General features: G+C 39.8%; 1 protein-coding gene across 1 annotated transcript; it reads right to left on the reverse strand.

The window, feature by feature from the left end:
• Positions 1–2,965: 2,965 nt before the first annotated feature.
• On the reverse strand, positions 2,966–15,665 carry LOC125879799 (myosin heavy chain, fast skeletal muscle-like). The gene is made up of 40 exons (XM_049561881.1): positions 15,594–15,665; positions 15,213–15,450; positions 14,794–14,937; positions 14,496–14,652; positions 14,331–14,358; positions 12,470–12,581; positions 12,280–12,372; positions 12,131–12,194; positions 11,876–11,974; positions 11,684–11,787; positions 11,462–11,600; positions 11,239–11,357; positions 10,983–11,132; positions 10,730–10,900; positions 10,325–10,631; positions 9,793–9,866; positions 9,617–9,704; positions 9,411–9,528; positions 9,173–9,296; positions 8,948–9,084; positions 8,575–8,830; positions 8,176–8,418; positions 7,891–8,067; positions 7,624–7,769; positions 7,422–7,512; positions 6,939–7,328; positions 6,696–6,822; positions 6,491–6,609; positions 6,134–6,330; positions 5,851–6,034; positions 5,595–5,760; positions 5,379–5,503; positions 4,724–5,032; positions 4,437–4,640; positions 4,216–4,341; positions 3,941–4,111; positions 3,722–3,826; positions 3,543–3,638; positions 3,309–3,440; positions 2,966–3,087 (listed from the first exon to the last, which is right to left on the reverse strand). Exons 2-40 carry the CDS (start codon positions 15,429–15,431, stop codon positions 3,070–3,072), a joined length of 5,829 nt encoding a protein of 1,942 aa, XP_049417838.1. The 5' UTR covers positions 15,432–15,450; positions 15,594–15,665; the 3' UTR covers positions 2,966–3,069.
• Between the last annotated feature and the right edge of the window lie 2,107 nt (positions 15,666–17,772).

Below are 17,772 nucleotides of genomic sequence, written 5' to 3' on the forward strand. Positions count from 1 at the left end.
CAAAGAGTTGCTAGAATGCACTTACACACAAAATTTGCTATTAACCAACAAAAAAATATTCTAGTAAACCCAAGAAGGGTAAGGTATTGCTTAAGGAAAGCATAAAGGTTCATTTTTAGGGAGAGGGAAGGAGGTACTTGTGTATTTCTGCCCTAAATTATCTTAGTGAGTTACAAACTCTCTGCTCTAAATGTTGGTCCACTACTGCCTCCAAGTGCAGGCACAGATGTGATGGAATTGTGTCATTCATTTAATAGTGCAGAATACGGTCTGTGTAGGATTCCTATCATTGTAGTTTTTAATCTGATGGTCATTAAAGTTGAAATGTGTTTTTAACATTAACATTTTTATTTATTTTTTAATTCATGGGCAGCTTTGGGGGTTGGTTTTGGAGTGTCTTCCAGATTCCACTGGTATTCAGTTGCAGGATATTTGAGATCACTGAAATGAAAGAAAGTTCACCCCTAAATGATACTAATATAAGACAGTGGTCAACAACAAAATAATATGTCAGTACAATATAATATGTCATTGTGCTCATAAAAACCTTATGAAAAACGTGTGTCAGTGACACTTAAAGAATATCTATACAGTGAAGTGTAAAGTTACATTTGTGTGCAATTTGATCTTATAAATTCAAAATAAATCAAATTAAATTATTAAAAGAGTTTATATCCCTTTCGTGATTTTGTGCCATCTCAGATGCATGTAGAGTGTAGTTTTAGACATGCCCCCAAGTTTTTGTGGTCTACAGTTTCAGGAGGGGCCTCATCTCATATTTCTGTAATAAAATTAAAGGTGAAGTAATATCCATATAAATTTAATCAGCTGTTATAGACCTCCATTAATGGGCATGAGGAGATTTGGCAGTTCATTTGAGAACTGGCCCAAAAATAAAATACTCACAAGGCAAAATGAACTGCATCCAACCTCCACATTTGATACTAAAGAGATGACATCTGTTAAAGAAACATGACATGGGTTTCCTAGCAAATCTTGAGGGCTTATGGTTTATTATGGCATTTTTGTGTCCACTTGGCAGAAAACACCCATTTTAGGAAGTGGGTGAGCAGTCTGTACTGACTTTTGAGTTTGCTCGGAGCACACATGGATTTGAGTAGATTATATGATGTCTTATTGGGTCCAAGTAACTAACATACAAGTATTTTATATTGTTCTTTATCACTTCTTTGCTTCAGATACTGATAACATTAAGCCATTGCTTCAGAATAGATGTTTGTATGAGCATGGATGTATCTATGTATAGGAAGACTGTCACATGTCATGTCAGATGTGAAAGAGTGGCGAGATTATACCCACAGCCTTTGTCTCTTGTTTGTAATTACCCTGTGTTGCCAGTTGTAAAGAGTTAATTGTGAATCCATCCAGGGAGTTTGTTATATTTTTATTATGATTCCTCATTGCATCCAACCTGGATACTCATCAAATCTAAATGTCATTTAATTAAAACGTAACTCATCGCTTGGACCTGTGAGTTATATACAGAATGCTGATCCTATTTACTTTTTGGGCTTCTACCATAGAAGGAAATCCACTTTGGTGGTGTTGATTTCTTTTTGCTGGACAAGTTTACCCTGTCATCATATATTCCTTTTGGGATGATACAGTTATGTGAAATCCAAGTAAACTATGCTGAAAAGCCCAAAGGGCTAGCAGATGAAGGGGCATCAGAAGCTTTAGTGGAGACTTCATTCTGCTCCAAGATTCCAAGTCAAGGGTTAGTTTCCTCCAAGAGACAGAGTGCAAAGACTTGCATGCCTTGGCAACCTACATCTATTTGTCGCCTGTGACATCTCAAATAGAGCATTACAAGGATGCTGGACAGGCCTTAGCCTTTTTGGAGTCCTAAGCAGAATTTGATCCGCTAATTGTATTTTATTATGGAAGCCCTGAGAGGCAAGGGATTTGTTTGGGGTTTTTGCTGGCAGTGTTTATTCATCTGGGAAAAAATAAACATTTTTTTCTTTCTTGCTCATTGTTTTTCAAACTAGAAAATATTTGTTCTCATAATTCTTTATCGTTGATTTAATAAATCTAAATTTGAGGGTTAGGGAGGCATTAATGATAGTGTGTCTACAACTCAGAATATGTGAATAATGTAGCCTAACAGCTGCTCACATTATAATGGAGGGCAAATGTAACATACAATCATAACATAATTATCTGCCCAACAATTTGGGAAAAGTGTTGACAGTATAATCTCTGTATGGGTTTCTGAACTCAACCAATCTGCCTGCAGATATTTCCATGTCATTTCTGCCTGTCTTGAGTGATAAACAGGCCCAGGAGAACGTTTATTTCAGCTGTTGTCTGGGCATTTATTTAACTGTGTCACAAATTTGTGTGGACTAATTTACCAGTGGAAATCAAATGCACAATTTGGCCAAACATATGTATTTAAAATGTATAGAACAGTGTGTTTGTCATAGTAAACAGAATGAAACTGATTGATAGTTTAATTAAACCCAAGATGTCTTCTCATGGAGCTTAATGGCCTATAGTCTTAACAGTATATTTGAGGAGTGCAGCAGAACAACCATCTGCTTTTCCCTTCTATCTCTATTTTTTACTTCTACTAGCTAACCTTACCTCACCATGTTGTTTTGTGACACTATCGCAAACTGTGCCAACAACCAAGCTTTCAAAAGCAGTAATTTAACAAAAGCTAACAATTTTTTTAAAAGAAAGAACTCCCAGTGTATTATTATTGCACCTTATTGCAAATCTCAGGTTACCACTTGCTCAATACATCCCAAATACATGTATTTCCATTTTGTTTAGCTTTATACTTTAAACCCACAACATTTCAGACGGACACATTGCCCTTACACGCACGCTGCTGACAAGAAGATATTACAGCATGGCTAATTGCTCTACTTAGTTTTGGACTATATGTTTTTATGATCAACCATGTCGTCAGAAAGGAAATGACAGGATTTTAGACTATGATGACAATTATTATCTTTATTGAAATGCTTAAGAGCCCCCCACCCACTGGTTCATATTTTATGAACTCTGTTGAAAAAGGCTCCAGCTGGATGACGACTCTTACTCAGCAGAATCAGACTGAAGAAAAAGAGGGGAAAATCAATGAGTATAGTGAGAGTTCAAATTAAGGAATCAAGTTACTGCATAAGTTATTCTCTTTTTGCATGTGAAAATCAATTGATTGAATAAGCTGTAATGCTGATTTACACTGTCCACACAAACTGAACAGCATCGACTCATTTTACTGACTTCTGATGTCAACACAATTGAGTCTGAGATCATGCAAACAACAAAGATACCTTTCCCATGTCACGGCTCTTGGCTCTCATCTTGTTGACCTGTGACTCAGCGATGTCAGCGCGCTCCTGAGCCTCCTCCAGCTCATGCTGAGCCTTCCTGTGTCTGGCCAGGTGAGTGTTGGCCTGCTCCTCCTGTGAAGGGAGTTGAGTTGTATTGACATAGTGTCAAGGCAGTTAAGGGCAATGTTATTATTAAATCAACTGTAAGTGTGTCACACTGTGTATTTGACTTACAGCCTCCTCAGCCTGTCTCTTGTAAGACTTGACTTTGAGCTGCAGCTTGTCCACCAGGTCCTGAAGTCTGTTCACATTCTTCTTGTCCTCCTCAGTCTATACAAATAAAGGATTATAGGTTAAGTGTTGAAGAATAGAGAATAAAAGAGAAGTTAAGGTAGTTGTTTTATAGGAATTACCTGGTAGGTCAGCTCCTTCACTCTCCTCTCATATTTGCGGAGTCCTTTTACAGCATCAGCTCCACGTCTCTGCTCAGCCTCAACTTCAGCTTCCAGCTCACGCACCTGTAACATGATGATAAATTTTAGTACAAACATTTAGTACAAAGCAATGGAAGTGTAATTTATTCCACACTGGCCCAAAAATGTTTTACTTTATTTTTCATGTATAGTGCATACCCTGGCCTCCAGTTTCTGGAGCTGCTTCTTGCCACCCTTCATGGCGAGGTTCTCAGCCTCATCCAGACGGTGCTGCAGGTCCTTGACTGTGACCTCCAGGTTCTTCTTCATCCTCTCCAGGTGAGCACTGGTATCCTGCTCCTTCTTCAGCTCCTCAGCCATCATGGCAGCCTAAAACGATACAACGTACTCTAATTCCAGTTTATGCTGAAAAAAATCTTAACACTCCCCACTGAACACACACAAGAAGCAGTTCCTTAGGTGTATAAACTCACATCAGTGATCGCCTTTTTGGCTTTCTCCTCAGCATTTCTGGCTTCCTGGACAGCATCATCCACTTCACCCTGAACCTGGACAAGGTCAGCCTCCAGCTTCTTCTTAGTGTTAATAAGACTGGTGTTCTGAAAAAATGTATTTTAAAAAATTATTTTTAATTTAACATTGTTATGTATTTTATCAAGCAAATGTATTCTCTTGTATATAACGGGCAACCAACCTGAGAGTGAAGCAGTCCGACGCGCTCGCTGGCATCAACCAACTCCTGCTCAGCCACTTTGCGGCCCCTCTCTGTCTGCTCCAGAGCAACTCTCAGCTCCTCAATCTCAGCCACCATCAGGTTATTTCTGCGCTCCACCATGGCAACCTGCTCCTTCATGTCTTCCTGTCCTCTGAGAGCATCGTCAAGGTGCAGTTGGGCATCCTGACATTGAAAAGAAAAGAAAAAAGTTCACTTATTTGTCTTCTATTCTAAACTAATTAAATAAGTAATCAAACAAAACTCACCTTGAGCTGTCCCTGGACATTCCTCAGCTGTTTCTGGGCCTCAGCAGCCTGCCTGTTGGAATGGCTCAGCTGAATCTCCATCTCATTCAGGTCTCCCTCCATCTTCTTCTTGACTCTGAGGGCATCATTTCTGCTCCTGACCTCAGCATCCAGAGTGCTCTGCATGGAGTCAATCACCCTCTGGCTGTTCCTCTTGATCTGCTCCATCTCCTCATCCTTTTCTGCCAACTTCCTGTCAATCTCACCTTTGACCTGGTTGAGCTCAAGTTGAATACGGAGGATCTTGGCCTCCTCGTGCTCCAGTGTACCCTGTGTGTAATTTAAGCAATTAAATTATAAAAGTAAATTACTCATACAAGATTTCCTCTAAACTGATAGAATGTAATAGAAGTGAAAAATACTAATAGCCCCTGTTTTCATCAGCGTATTTCATGAAACCATATCGCCATTACAAGAGGTCACCCAAACGTTAAGAAATTATTGACTATTTTCAGTAAGAGCAAGCATGTTGTTTTTAGTTTCATATAAATGTGCCAAACCAAACAAAGTTTGAAGATCCAATGCTGTTTATGACTGTCATGATACAAGTCAGTTTAGCCCAACTCAAGAACTGGCTGACTGCTGGATGGCTTTTCAAATCCTGATGTTGTTTTACCTCAGCCTCTTCCAGCGCTGCCTGAATTTCGGACTTCTCAGTCTCCACAGTCTTCTTGGCTTTCTCCAGCTCATGGATGCTCTTTCCAGTCTCACCAAGTTGTTCAGTCAGGTCTGAGATCTCCTCTACAGGAAAAACAATACAAAATGAAACAGATTAGACATGTAGGAGCTTTCATACAATAAACATTACACTCAAGTATAAAAGTTCACATACGCTGCAGGTTCTTGTTCTCTCTCTTCAAGGTCTCCAGCTGATCCAGGGCCTCCTCATAGGAGTTCTTCATCTTGAACATTTCTGTGCTGAGAGAGCGAGCCTCCTTCTGAGCTCCTTCCAGCTCTGCCTGGCTCTCCTCATACTTCTGCTTCCATTCTGCCAGGACCTAAAATTATATCGGACAATAAATAGTTAACTACATAGGTTTGTGTTTCTTGTGATAAAACTAGTTATAATTACCAGTTTAACCATTTACCTTATCAAAGTTCCTCTGCTTCTTGTCAAGGTTTGCAGCCAGAGCATTAGCTCTCTCCACATCAATCATGAGGTCCTCCACCTCACCCTGCAGCCTCTGCTTGGTCTTCTCCAGAGAGGCACACTTGGAGTTCACAGCCTCAATGGATTCCTCAGCATCCTGCAGGCGCTGGGCAAGCTTTTTCCTGTAGTGAAAAAGTAGATTTAATTTTGCAAAAAATATCTGAAGTGAATATTGAATTGAAACCATATTTATTTATGAAAACTAGCATAGTTTTATGTACTTGGCCTCCTCCAGCTCCTCAGTGCGCTGGATAGCATCAGTCTCATATTTGCTTCTCCACTGAGCCACCTCACTGTTGGCCTTGGACATTCCACGCTGCAGCTCAGCCTTGGCCTCCTGTTCCTCCTCATACTGCTCTCTGAGCAGATCACAGTCGTGACGGGCTGACTGAACAGCATGGGCCAGGGCGTTCTTTGCCTATTGAACATGATAAAAGAACTCATTTATTGACATACATATCATACACAGAAATCTGGGGTACCTGGGCTACGTTTCTTGGTAACTTAAACAAGATGTTTATTTCATTATTATTATATTTATGTTGTGATGCATTTTGTAAAGAGAATTGGTATGATACCTTCACTTCCTCCTCAACATGCCTCTTCAGCTCCTCAATCTGCTGAGTGAAGGCCTGCTTGCCTCTGGTCAGCTGGGAAACAAGAGCTTCCTTCTCCTCAAGCTGGCGGGCAAACTCACCTAAAGGACAATGTAAAAACTGCTCAGTTAAAATGATCGGCCCTCCTGATAGAGTGCTTCTCATTACAGGTGCACAGGTGCCTCACCATTCTCTGTATGCAGTCTGGCCCTCTGTGCATTGACATCATTCAGCTGGCGAACATTTTCATCATTTTTGGCTTTGAGCTCACTCAACTGGTCCTCAAGAGTCCTGCACATTTTCTCCAAGTTGCCCTATAAACAACAATATTTCTGTTGAGTATTTCTTTACGTTTCAAGGTCCTGCCTTTTTTAATACTTATAGACCATATTTCTGAGCTAAATGAAAAGCAAATCCTTCATTTGCTCACCTTTGCTTTAGCAACATTCTCCATGTTGCTGGAGAGGTCATCGATCTCCATCTTGTACTCGCTCTTTTCCTTCTCCAGCTTCTGCTTGACACGCTGGAGGTTGTCAATCTGCTCTCCCAGCTCTGCAACACTGTCAGCCTGCTTCTTGCGGAGAGCTGCTGCGGTGGCTTCATGCTGCAAGGTGGACTCTTCAAGATCACGACGCAGCTTCTGGAACTCAGCCTCACGCTTCTTGCTCATCTCAATCTGAGCGGCTGTTGCTCCACCAGCCTCCTCAAGCCTCTCGCTGATCTCTTCAAGCTCCCTGGAGAGGTCAGCCCTCTGCTTCTCCACCTTAGCACGAGCAGCCCTCTCAGCCTCAATCTCCTCCTCAAGCTCCTCAATGCGAGCCTAGTTTTGGTGATAGTTATATCAAGGGATCTTATTAGCTTGAGCATGTTGTTTTTGATAAACTCACTTTAATATTCATGTCAAATATGTTACCTGGAGTTCCTTGATCTTCTTCTGAAGCTGAGCACCAAGAGACTGTTCATCCTCAATCCTACTGAGGAGCTGGCTGATCTCAAAGTCCTTTCTGGAAGAGGAGGACATTTTTTTTTTTTTTTACTGTCATGGCTGACTTTGGATCATTATGTTGCATTATGATTATAGTAAAATGAAATATCGAAAATAGCAAAACGCATACTTCTTGATTTTCTCATCAGATTGTTGCTTGTCATTTTCCAGATCCATTATGGATTCTTGGGCCAGTTTCAGATCTCCCTCAAACTTTCTCTTGGCTCTCTCAAGGTCCATGCGGAGCTTCTTCTCTTGCTCCAAAGATCCCTCGAGCTGTCAAATGACAGTTAATGACAGTTCATTACAGGCATTTAAAAGACAGATCATCAGTGCCAAGAATACCAAGTCATTACAGAGAAAAAGTCAAGGGAAAATCATGATATTGTTTTCTTACATCGTCCACTTGCTGCTCCAACTTTGTCTTGGCCTTGGTCAGCGTGTTAACTTTGTCTTCCTCTGCCTGGAGATCATCAAGTGTTTGCTGGTGGGCCTCTTGGAGGGCTTTCTTCTCCTTGGTCAACTTGGCAATGGTTTCATCTTGAGATGCCATCTCCTCTGTCAGGTTTTTCACCTAACAGTTGTATAAAAGGAACATTAAACATCACTTTATTATATATCTAAAAAAGAATGGACATATTTAACTTTTGTTTGTTTTAGGTCAGACTTAAATTAACTGAACCTTGTTTTCTGTGGCATGTTTCTCCTTCTCCACTTTAGCCAAGGTGAGCTCCAAGTCATCAATGTCTTTCTTCAGCTCAGAGCATTCATCCTCCAGTTTCCTCTTCTTGGCAGTCAGCTCAGCATTCATTTCCTCTTCATCCTCCAGTCTCTCCCCTGTCTCTTTGAGTTTGGCCTCGAGCTGGATCTTGCTCTTAATGAGCCCCTCGCACCTTTCCTCAGCATCTGAGAGGTTCTCTGCTTCCTATTTTTTTAACACAGATGTGGTTGCTGATATATTGCATTTTAAATCTACCATGAAAATATGAATATTTTACTATTTATTTAATGTATTATGGGAATTCTTTATATGGTAGACTGAGGACTACAGGCTAGATCTTATTTATTATATTTCTCTCACAGCTGCCACTTGCAGTTGCAGGTCATTCTTTTCCTGCAGCAGGGAAACCATCTTCTCCTCCAGTTCCTTCTTCTTGGCCAGAGCAGCAGCCAGGTCTGTTTGCATCTTATCATAGTTCTCCTTCATCTGCTGCAGCTCCTTCTCAGTCTCAGCACTCTTCAGAAGAGGCTTGACCTTGAAGTACAGTTTCAGCCATGGCCAGTTCTTCACATTCATGAATGAACGAATATTGTACTGGATTGAAAAGATAGATTCTCTAAAAAATAAATAGAGACACAAATTTTTATTGTATTTGGCTTCAGTAGAGATGGGGAGTATAACAGTCACTATACAATCAGACAGAGTAGTTAAGTATAGTGCATGACAATCCTACCTTCTCTCCATCATCTTAACAAACTCCTTCCTCATGACATATCCTCTGCAGAGACCCTGAGTCATGGTCACCAGCTCAGCTAGTTTCTCATCTCTCATCTCCTCCAGGGTACCCAGCAGACCAGCTTTGAAGAACACCTGTATTGTCAAATGTAGGAATTTAGACATCAGTAAACATGAATACACCAGATGATAAAATCTGTTAATACTGACTACAAGAATTTACCTTTGTGTGTCCAAACTTGTACTGAGTGTGGTCCACATCAATAGAGCTCAGCAGCTTCTCTGAAGCTTTCTTGTTGTCAATGAACTGTCCCTCGGGGATGACACTAGCATTCAGTACTTTGTATCTGCAAGAGAAAATAGTGTTGTTGTATTTACCTCCTATCTTTTCCCAGTGTTTTTCCACCACCATACCTTTTCTGAAATCAACTTGACTTGCTTATAATGAAAACTACAGTCACCTCTGCTTAAAGTCACCGTAGAGGATTCTGCTGGGGAAGCCCTTTCTGCAGATTCTGATGCCCTCCAGCACACCATTACACCTCAGCTGGTGGATGACCAAGTGGTTCTCCATAAGACCTGCATATTGCACATTTATTTTATTTAAACATTTATTTACGTTACCATCCTAGACGTAATTCTCAAAACTGGGATATGTGTTTTTTACCTGGGGTCTTTGTCTCATTAGGAATCAGGCAACGGACAAAATGGGGGTGAGTGCTCCTCAAGTTGGTCATCAGCTTGCCCAAGTTCTCCTGTGGGTCAGCATCATGAGATAATAGGTCATCAGTTTTTTAACATGACGTCTTTAATTATTATTCAGAGATATGAAACAGTACATACTCTGAAGAGAGCAGACACAGTCTGGAAGGAACCACCCTTCTTCTTACCACCCTTCTTGCCACCGGCAGCAGCCTCTGTTTCACAAATCATTGTATTTCATTAATGGCCTTGAATAAACAGCACTGCAGTAACTGCTGAAAGAAGTCTTCGCTGCGTAAAGGGTGAAGATTCTTAAATTAAGTCACATGAATAAATATATTACTACACTGCAGTCATCAACATAATATCAGTCCCAAACCAAATGTAATAGACACACACATTCTTACCAATCAATGCAAATTTAATGCATCTCATATAACATGTTAAACTGCACTCTCTGATGAACTGCTAATAGTTAATAAAGATACAGTAATTTCAACCATGTTGCGCACTTTCTTGTACCAATAATAGTTGAAAATAGTGGATTTTAAAAAAATATTTTTTTTTACGAAAAATGCACATAATGTTACTGAAACCATCTGTCTGCTAGGGATACTTTTGTTATGTTGAAACACAGTATCTGTATTGTATATTCAGTGCTCTTCTTTCTTACCATCAGCTGCACCGTGAGCCACATACAACATTGCCAGCAGTTTGTTTGAAGATTTCTGGTAGAGCTGAACAACTGAGTCATTCAGGGGGTCCTTGTTCTTGTCCAGCCAGCCATTGATATTGTAGTCCACTGTACCAGCATAGTGAACCAGAGCAAAGTGGGCTTCAGCCTTGCCCTTTCCAGGCTTTGGCTTCTCAAAGCCCTTGGTCTTTCCAAGATGCTGATCATGCAGCTTGTTCTTGAAAGTTGTGTCAGAGGCCTTGGGGAACATGCACTCCTCTTCGAGGATGGAGAAGATGCCCATTGGCTGAAGGGACAATATGTCATATACAGTACGTAAGAATCAATAATTTAGCAGGTAGTCAGAAAACAGGATTTAAGTTCTACCTGACAGAGTTGTTTTACCTTCTCAATAAGCTCAATGCAGGCAGCCAAGTCCATACCAAAGTCAATGAACTCCCACTCAATGCCTTCCTTCTTGTACTCCTCTTGCTCCAGGACAAACATGTGATGGTTGAAGAACTGTTGCAGTTTCTCATTGGTGAAGTTGATGCAGAGTTGCTCCAAGCTGTTGAACTATTGTATGCAGGTGGATACTCAGTCGATTGGGCATGTTGTGTTTATGTATTATCAATACTGATGTGTTTTTATTACTTACATCAAAGATCTCAAATCCAGCGATATCCAACACTCCAATGAAGAACTGTCTTGGCTGCTTTGTGTCCAGCATCTCATTGATACGGATGACCATCCACAAGAACATTTTCTCATAGATGGACTTACAAAGAGCCATGACAGCATTGTTGACCTACAAAAAACAATTTTAGTGTGGAAAATTATCAGGATAACGTTTTCATATCAAAATGCAGACCATCCCTTAACTTTTCCAGACATCACATTTTCTTTTTTCTTACCTGTGGCACGGTCTGACCTTTGGTCACCATCTCGTTTCCAACCTTGACTCTTGGGTAGCACAGAGCTTTCAGCATATCGGCTGAGTTCAGGCCCAGGAGATAGGCAATTTTGTCAGCCACTGATGGAAAGAAACACACGAAGTGCTAAATACGCTTTAACTTGTGTAGAATTATACGCACCAAAAAAACTTGCGTGATGAGAATACATAATTTAAGCAGTTACCCTCAGTGCCATCAGGTTCAGCCTGCTCCTCGCGCTGCTTCTGCTTGAATTTCATGTTGCCATGATGCATCGCAGCTCCAGTCAGCTTGTAAATGCCATTCTTCTCCTCAGCAGTGAAGCCCAAGATGTCAATAGCAGTCTGCAATATCAATAAAGCAAAGTTATTGGTATGTATAACATATTCCCTAGTATACTATCTAGTTAACTAAATTGCTGTCTTACATCTGTTGCAATGAACTCCTCCACATCATTGATGCTTTTGACTGCGATTTCACCCTGACTGATCATTGGATAGTCATAGGGGTTGGTGGTGATAAGGAGAGCCTCTGGAAGAAATTAGAGGACATGCATAAATGCACACATACCTTACTTCTACTTTTTTCCTTGTCTTTTGTTTATTGTGTTGTAACATACCCAGGAGCTCAGGCTTGTGGCCAGTCATTAGCTGATAGAAGATATGGTAGCTCCTCTCAGCAGACAACTGGAAGGTGACACGAGACTTCTCCAGCAGATCTGAGAATAACAAATCAAGGTCCCAATACACTATGTATATATAATGTCTTGCAGTGGCAACAGATGTCTCTTTAGCATTTTTTTTTCAAAACTAGCATCATACTCACGTGTAAAGTCAAACAAAGGTGACTGAGCAAAATATTGAAAATTACTTACATGTTTCAATATCAGCTGACGCCAGTTTGCCAGTAGTTCCAAAGTGGATCCTGATGAATTTACCCTGAACGTATCAAACTTGAGTCAGCGGGATTATTGATATGCAGCTCAAAAAGGTTGTGTTTATTTTTCCCTTTTTTAACACTTACAAAACGAGAGGAGTTGTCATTCCTCACAGTCTTGGCATTACCATAGGCCTCCAGCAGAGGGTTGGCTGCAATGATTTGATCTTCCAGTGAACCCTACAAAATTATATTAAAATATATGTTGGAGATTTTTAAGAATCCATAAACAGACAATTCTGTGACCATTTTTAAAACATTAATAGGCCATCTTTACCTGTATTTTGCCAGGTTGTGGCTCAGTCTTCTTAGCTCCAGCCACTGCAATTGTTGCAAAGTACTGGATGACACGCTTGGTGTTGACAGTCTTTCCTGCACCGGATTCTCCACTGGGGGGAAGAGTGAGGAGATATCTTGAGTCATATATGTCTCATATATTCATACACTCTCTCTATATATATATATATATATACAGTACAGGCCAAAAGTTTGGACACACCTTCTCATTCAATGCGTTTTCTTTATTTTCATGACTATTTACATTGTAGATTCTCACTGAAGGCATCAAAACTATGAATGAACACATGTGGAGTTATGTACTTAACAAAAAAAGGTGAAATAACTGAAAACATATTCTGTTTCTTCAAAATAGCCACCCTTTGCTCTGATTACTGCTTTGCACACTCTTGGCATTCTCTCCATGAGCTTCAAGAGGTAGTCACCTGAAATGGTTTTCCAACAGTCTTGAAGGAGTTCCCAGAGGTGTTTAGCACTTGTTGGCCCCTTTGCCTTCACTCTGCGGTCCAGCTCACCCCAAACCATCTCGATTGGGTTCAGGTCCAGTGACTGTGGAGGCCAGGTCATCTGCCGCAGCACTCCATCACTCTCCTTCTTGGTCAAATAGCCCTTACACAGCCTGGAGGTGTGTTTGGGGTCATTGTCCTGTTGAAAAATAAATGATCGTCCAACTAAACGCAAACCGGATGGGATGGCATGTCGCTGCAGGATGCTGTGGTAGCCATGCTGGTTCAGTGTGCCTTCAATTTTGAATAAATCCCCAACAGTGTCACCAGCAAAACACCCCCACACCATCACACCTCCTCCTCCATGCTTCACAGTGGGAACCAGGCATGTGGAATCCATCCGTTCACCTTTTCTGCGTCTCACAAAGACACGGCGGTTGGAACCAAAGATGTCAAATTTGGACTCATCAGACCAAAGCACAGATTTCCACTGGTCTAATGTCCATTCCTTGTGTTTCTTGGCCCAAACAAATCTCTTCTGCTTGTTGCCTCTCCTTAGCAGTGGTTTCCTAGCAGCTATTTGACCATGAAGGCCTGATTCGCGCAGTCTCCTCTTAACAGTTGTTCTAGAGATGGGTCTGCTGCTAGAACTCTGTGTGGCATTCATCTGGTCTCTGATCTGAGCTGCTGTTAACTTGCGATTTCTGAGGCTGGTGACTCGGATGAACTTATCCTCAGAAGCAGAGGTGACTCTTGGTCTTCCTTTCCTGGTCGGTCCTCATGTGTGCCAGTTTAGTTGTAGCGCTTGATGGTTTTGCGACTCCACTTGGGGACACATTTAAAGTTTTTGCAATTTTCCGGACTGACTGACCTTCATTTCTTAAAGTAATGATGGCCACTCGTTTTTCTTTAGTTAGCTGATTGGTTCTTGCCATAATATGAATTTTAACAGTTGTCCAATAGGGCTGTCGGCTGTGTATTAACCTGACTTCTGCACAACACAACTGATGGTCCCAACCCCATTGATAAAGCAAGAAATTCCACTAATTAACCCTGATAAGGCACACCTGTGAAGTGGAAACCATTTCAGGTGACTACCTCTTGAAGCTCATGGAGAGAATGCCAAGAGTGTGCAAAGCAGTAATCAGAGCAAAGGGTGGCTATTTTGAAGAAACTAGAATATAAAACATGTTTTCAGTTATTTCACCTTTTTTTAAGTACATAACTCCACATGTGTTCATTCATAGTTTTGATGCCTTCAGTGAGAATCTACAATGTAAATAGTCATGAAAATAAAGAAAACGCATTGAATGAGAAGGTGTGTCCAAACTTTAGGCCTGTACTGTATATATATATGCTATATAACTATGATTCAGTTATTTGTACATTACTCACGTGATAAGGATAGACTGGTTCTCACGATCTGAAATTAAGAAATATTTCAGTGTTTCATAAAATATCATATGTTCAAAATACAAACACATTTGAGGTCATATCAGCAGTGTCTTGTTTGTGTGCCAGGTAAAGATAGTCATTTGTGTTTTTCTCAAAATATCTTACCAGTGAGCATGAACTGATAGGCATTGTCAGAGATGGAGAAGATGTGGGGTGGAGCCTCAACCCTCTTCTTGCCTCTGTATGCTACCACAACCTGAGCATCGTACACAGGAAGCCACTTGTAGGGGTTCACAACGACGCAGAACAGGCCAGAGTAGGTCTGTAAAGACAAGGTTGTTCAATCCAAACATCATTGCATTTACCTTTGACATATAAACTGTTAAAGTCCAATCTGAACATTTAGAGTAGAGACTTTACAAAAAAGAAATGTACTTCTCTAAGTGCAAACTTAAACACCCACGTAGATCATCCATGATGCAAAACGCTCTTTGAGATTATACAGCACACAAGGCTCGTTGAGGTGGGTCATCATGGCCATGTCCTCAATCTTGTCAAACTTTGGAGGATTCATGGGATGGATGTCATCTTCCTTCACTGTTACAGTCTGAACAGAAAATGCAGTGAAAAATTGTTCAGTATCACTCGGACAGTATTTCAAATAATCTGTTATAGGATGGATTTCATCCTATTTGAACTGTGGACAAGAATTTCAGTTACAGCATTTATTCAGATACCTATGAGAAGAAGAAAATACTAAGATGGTCATTTAGTCTTTAAGAGTCTGTGACATAAAAAAGACAATATCATCCCAATGTTTTCGAAAACAACCATCAGTTATCTGTCTTTCTGTGGTCATTTGATTTTCACGATTACACTTACCTTTGACGGCTTTCCACCATATGGCAGTGTCTCAACTGTGGCTTTGCCACCCTCCTTTTTGGTGAGTTTACCCTTTAGGTACATTTCATCAGGATCTACCACAAAAAAGGCCGTTTTGGCATCAAATGGAGCAGCCTGAGCCTCAATCCTCTCCCTCTCAGGCTTGCGCAGAAAAATGGACGCAGGGCCATACTGCGCCATATCCGCGTCTGTGCTCATGATGGCAGTTTAGTGAGGACTGAAAAGATAACAGGTCTTAGAATTAGAGTTTGAATTACTTTGAATATGTTTCATTGTGGTGTAGTTAAGGTAGTGATTTTGGTAGTGTTTGTATCTGACTAATTGTGCTGTGGTGTTACTGTATTGCAGATAATGTTTTACCTTACTTTATCCCAACTGAGTGACACAGATCTGATGGTGTCTTAGGAAACTATTAAAAAAGATTGAGATGATCATTAAAAGGAGACACGACTGTCCAGTGTTTGCAGTAAACAGCAGTCAAATTACATGAGTTTTTACCTATTGTAACTAATTTTCATGGCTCCTAAGCATTTATGACTACACTGTGTCTGTTATTTATATTTAATTTTAGGTGTTTGGTTGTTTTTTAATTTAATTTTATCTAATTTGTAAAATCTATTTTTGGTCTATCCATATTGATTTTTTTTTTCAGTTTTATTGCTATTGTTTAAGTACTTCTTGTCAGTCTAATGGCTTTCTTTGCCTTTGAAAACCACTTTGGGTGTGCTACATGAACAAAGCAGCTTTGCCATGCCTTTAATTTAAAAGGTATACCTTCACCACTGTGAAGATCATTTTCGTTCCAGTGAATCCAGTGATTCCAAATCATTCAAAGAATATCAATTGACTGAGTCACTGTAACACTTTTCAAAATTTACTTTTAAGAGTAGGCTTGCTGCACAAGAGAGGTAACATAATTTATTAATATAATTCTGTCAAGATTACTTGACATGAAAAACATGATGACAAATAGTCATATCTCATTGATGCAATTTTAATTAAAAGCAAATTAGGCAAGCATAAAACACACACAAAGCACTCACCTGTGATGCCTGTCAGTTGTCAGAGGAGTCTGAAGCTGCTGCTGCTTTTATAGAGGCAGGAACAGCCCAGTCAGCAGCAGTCCGCCACTCGATTTGGTCAAGCATCCCTGTCATTGTGAGAACTATCTTAGTAAGCCTTTTTCATGTTTGAAATATAACTTTGCGCAGCTCTTAAAATAGCAAGAAAACCTGAGAACTGTAAATGTTAAATTAATTCAGCAAGCCAGGATCAGAATTTTAGTACATTTTTAGTAAAACTGAAAATGTTTTTAGTAAAACTACAAATGAAGATGAAGTAAAATAAACTAAAACAACAGCTTCAAATTGCTTTATTGCATGAGGCATTGTACATTGTGTACGATACACAATAACATCAAAACATAACAAATTTGACAACTATATAGGCTATTTATATTCTCTATTAAGGGACTTGTGCCTTGACTTTCCTTTTTGAACCAATAAACTCTTTACGCCTCGTGAGATTAACTCAAATGTCATTGGTATTAAGTGTCAAAGCATGCCCACATTTCAAATCTCTGAAATGCAGTAAAATTAAATATCATTGATGAGTATCAACTGTGATATTCAGTAAGTAAAATAACAGTTAGCCTTTTAACTCAAAGTCCCTCATATATGTAAATGAATTTTGAAGAGTATAACTTGTAATAATATATTCTAATATATATTATTATTCAACATGTTTTAAATAGAAGCAGTGGACATAGCTTTATTTCTGCTCATAAAACATAAGTGTGATGGTAATGTCCAAAGTACGTCCCAAAATAGATGCTGTTTAATATATGCTCTGGTTTTTGAACAACTAATATGCTCCAGTAATTTACTCCAATTTGCTCCAGTAATTTAGTCAAATTTAAACTTATTTGAGAGGGATTTTATCACATATAATAGATGTTGTGTCTACTTGCCCTTGCAGTTAAACATGGCCATAGCCAGGAATGGAACTTAATTTTGGAGAAGCACCCAAGGGGTGCTGGTATATAGTTGCAGGACCTTCGCGGGTCTCATATTCCTCTGGTAAAATTGAATGAAGGGCCTTTCCATAAAGTTCAAGTGGTATTACACCTTGCCTTAAAAGGATTAGAAGAACATTTGCCAACCACGCTGAGATAAGACCTATAAAAAGTCCCACTCGGATGTCAAAGATCTTTGTCCTTGAGCCACATTTGATGTTGTTGCTGTTATGGAAACTCAATGTCCTTGAAGAATTATGTGACTATGTTTTTGATACATTGCTGGCATTGGCACCAAAATGTAATGACAAATGGTATCCAGAATACAGCCGGTAACTATCCAAATGCATTTTGGAAGTATTAACAAAATAGTTTTTTTAATTTTTAAAAATCATTTGTAATATTATAACTTGTAAACATACTTTACAGCCTTTTTATGTCTTGGAAATTCACCATAGTATTTATGGTAGGCCAAAATCTCTGCATCCCATTAGTCACACATGTAGAATTGTTTTTATGCATTTG

The sequence above is a fragment of the Epinephelus fuscoguttatus genome, linkage group LG19, assembly GCF_011397635.1.
Source record: "Epinephelus fuscoguttatus linkage group LG19, E.fuscoguttatus.final_Chr_v1".
Taxonomy (NCBI): domain Eukaryota; kingdom Metazoa; phylum Chordata; class Actinopteri; order Perciformes; family Serranidae; genus Epinephelus; species Epinephelus fuscoguttatus.

Bases quoted from the DNA above. Each gene is read 5' to 3' on its own strand.
- LOC125879799 (XM_049561881.1), bottom strand. From the start codon at position 15,431: ATGAGCACAGACGCGGATATGGCGCAGTATGGCCCTGCGTCCATTTTT. The intron at 5,504-5,594 runs GTATGTGAACTT...TTTTTCCTGTAG, and splicing joins AGAGAACAAGAACCTGCAGC to AGGAGATCTCAGACCTGACT. The intron at 4,342-4,436 runs GTTGGTTGCCCG...ACATTTTTTCAG, and splicing joins TCGGACTGCTTCACTCTCAG to AACACCAGTCTTATTAACAC.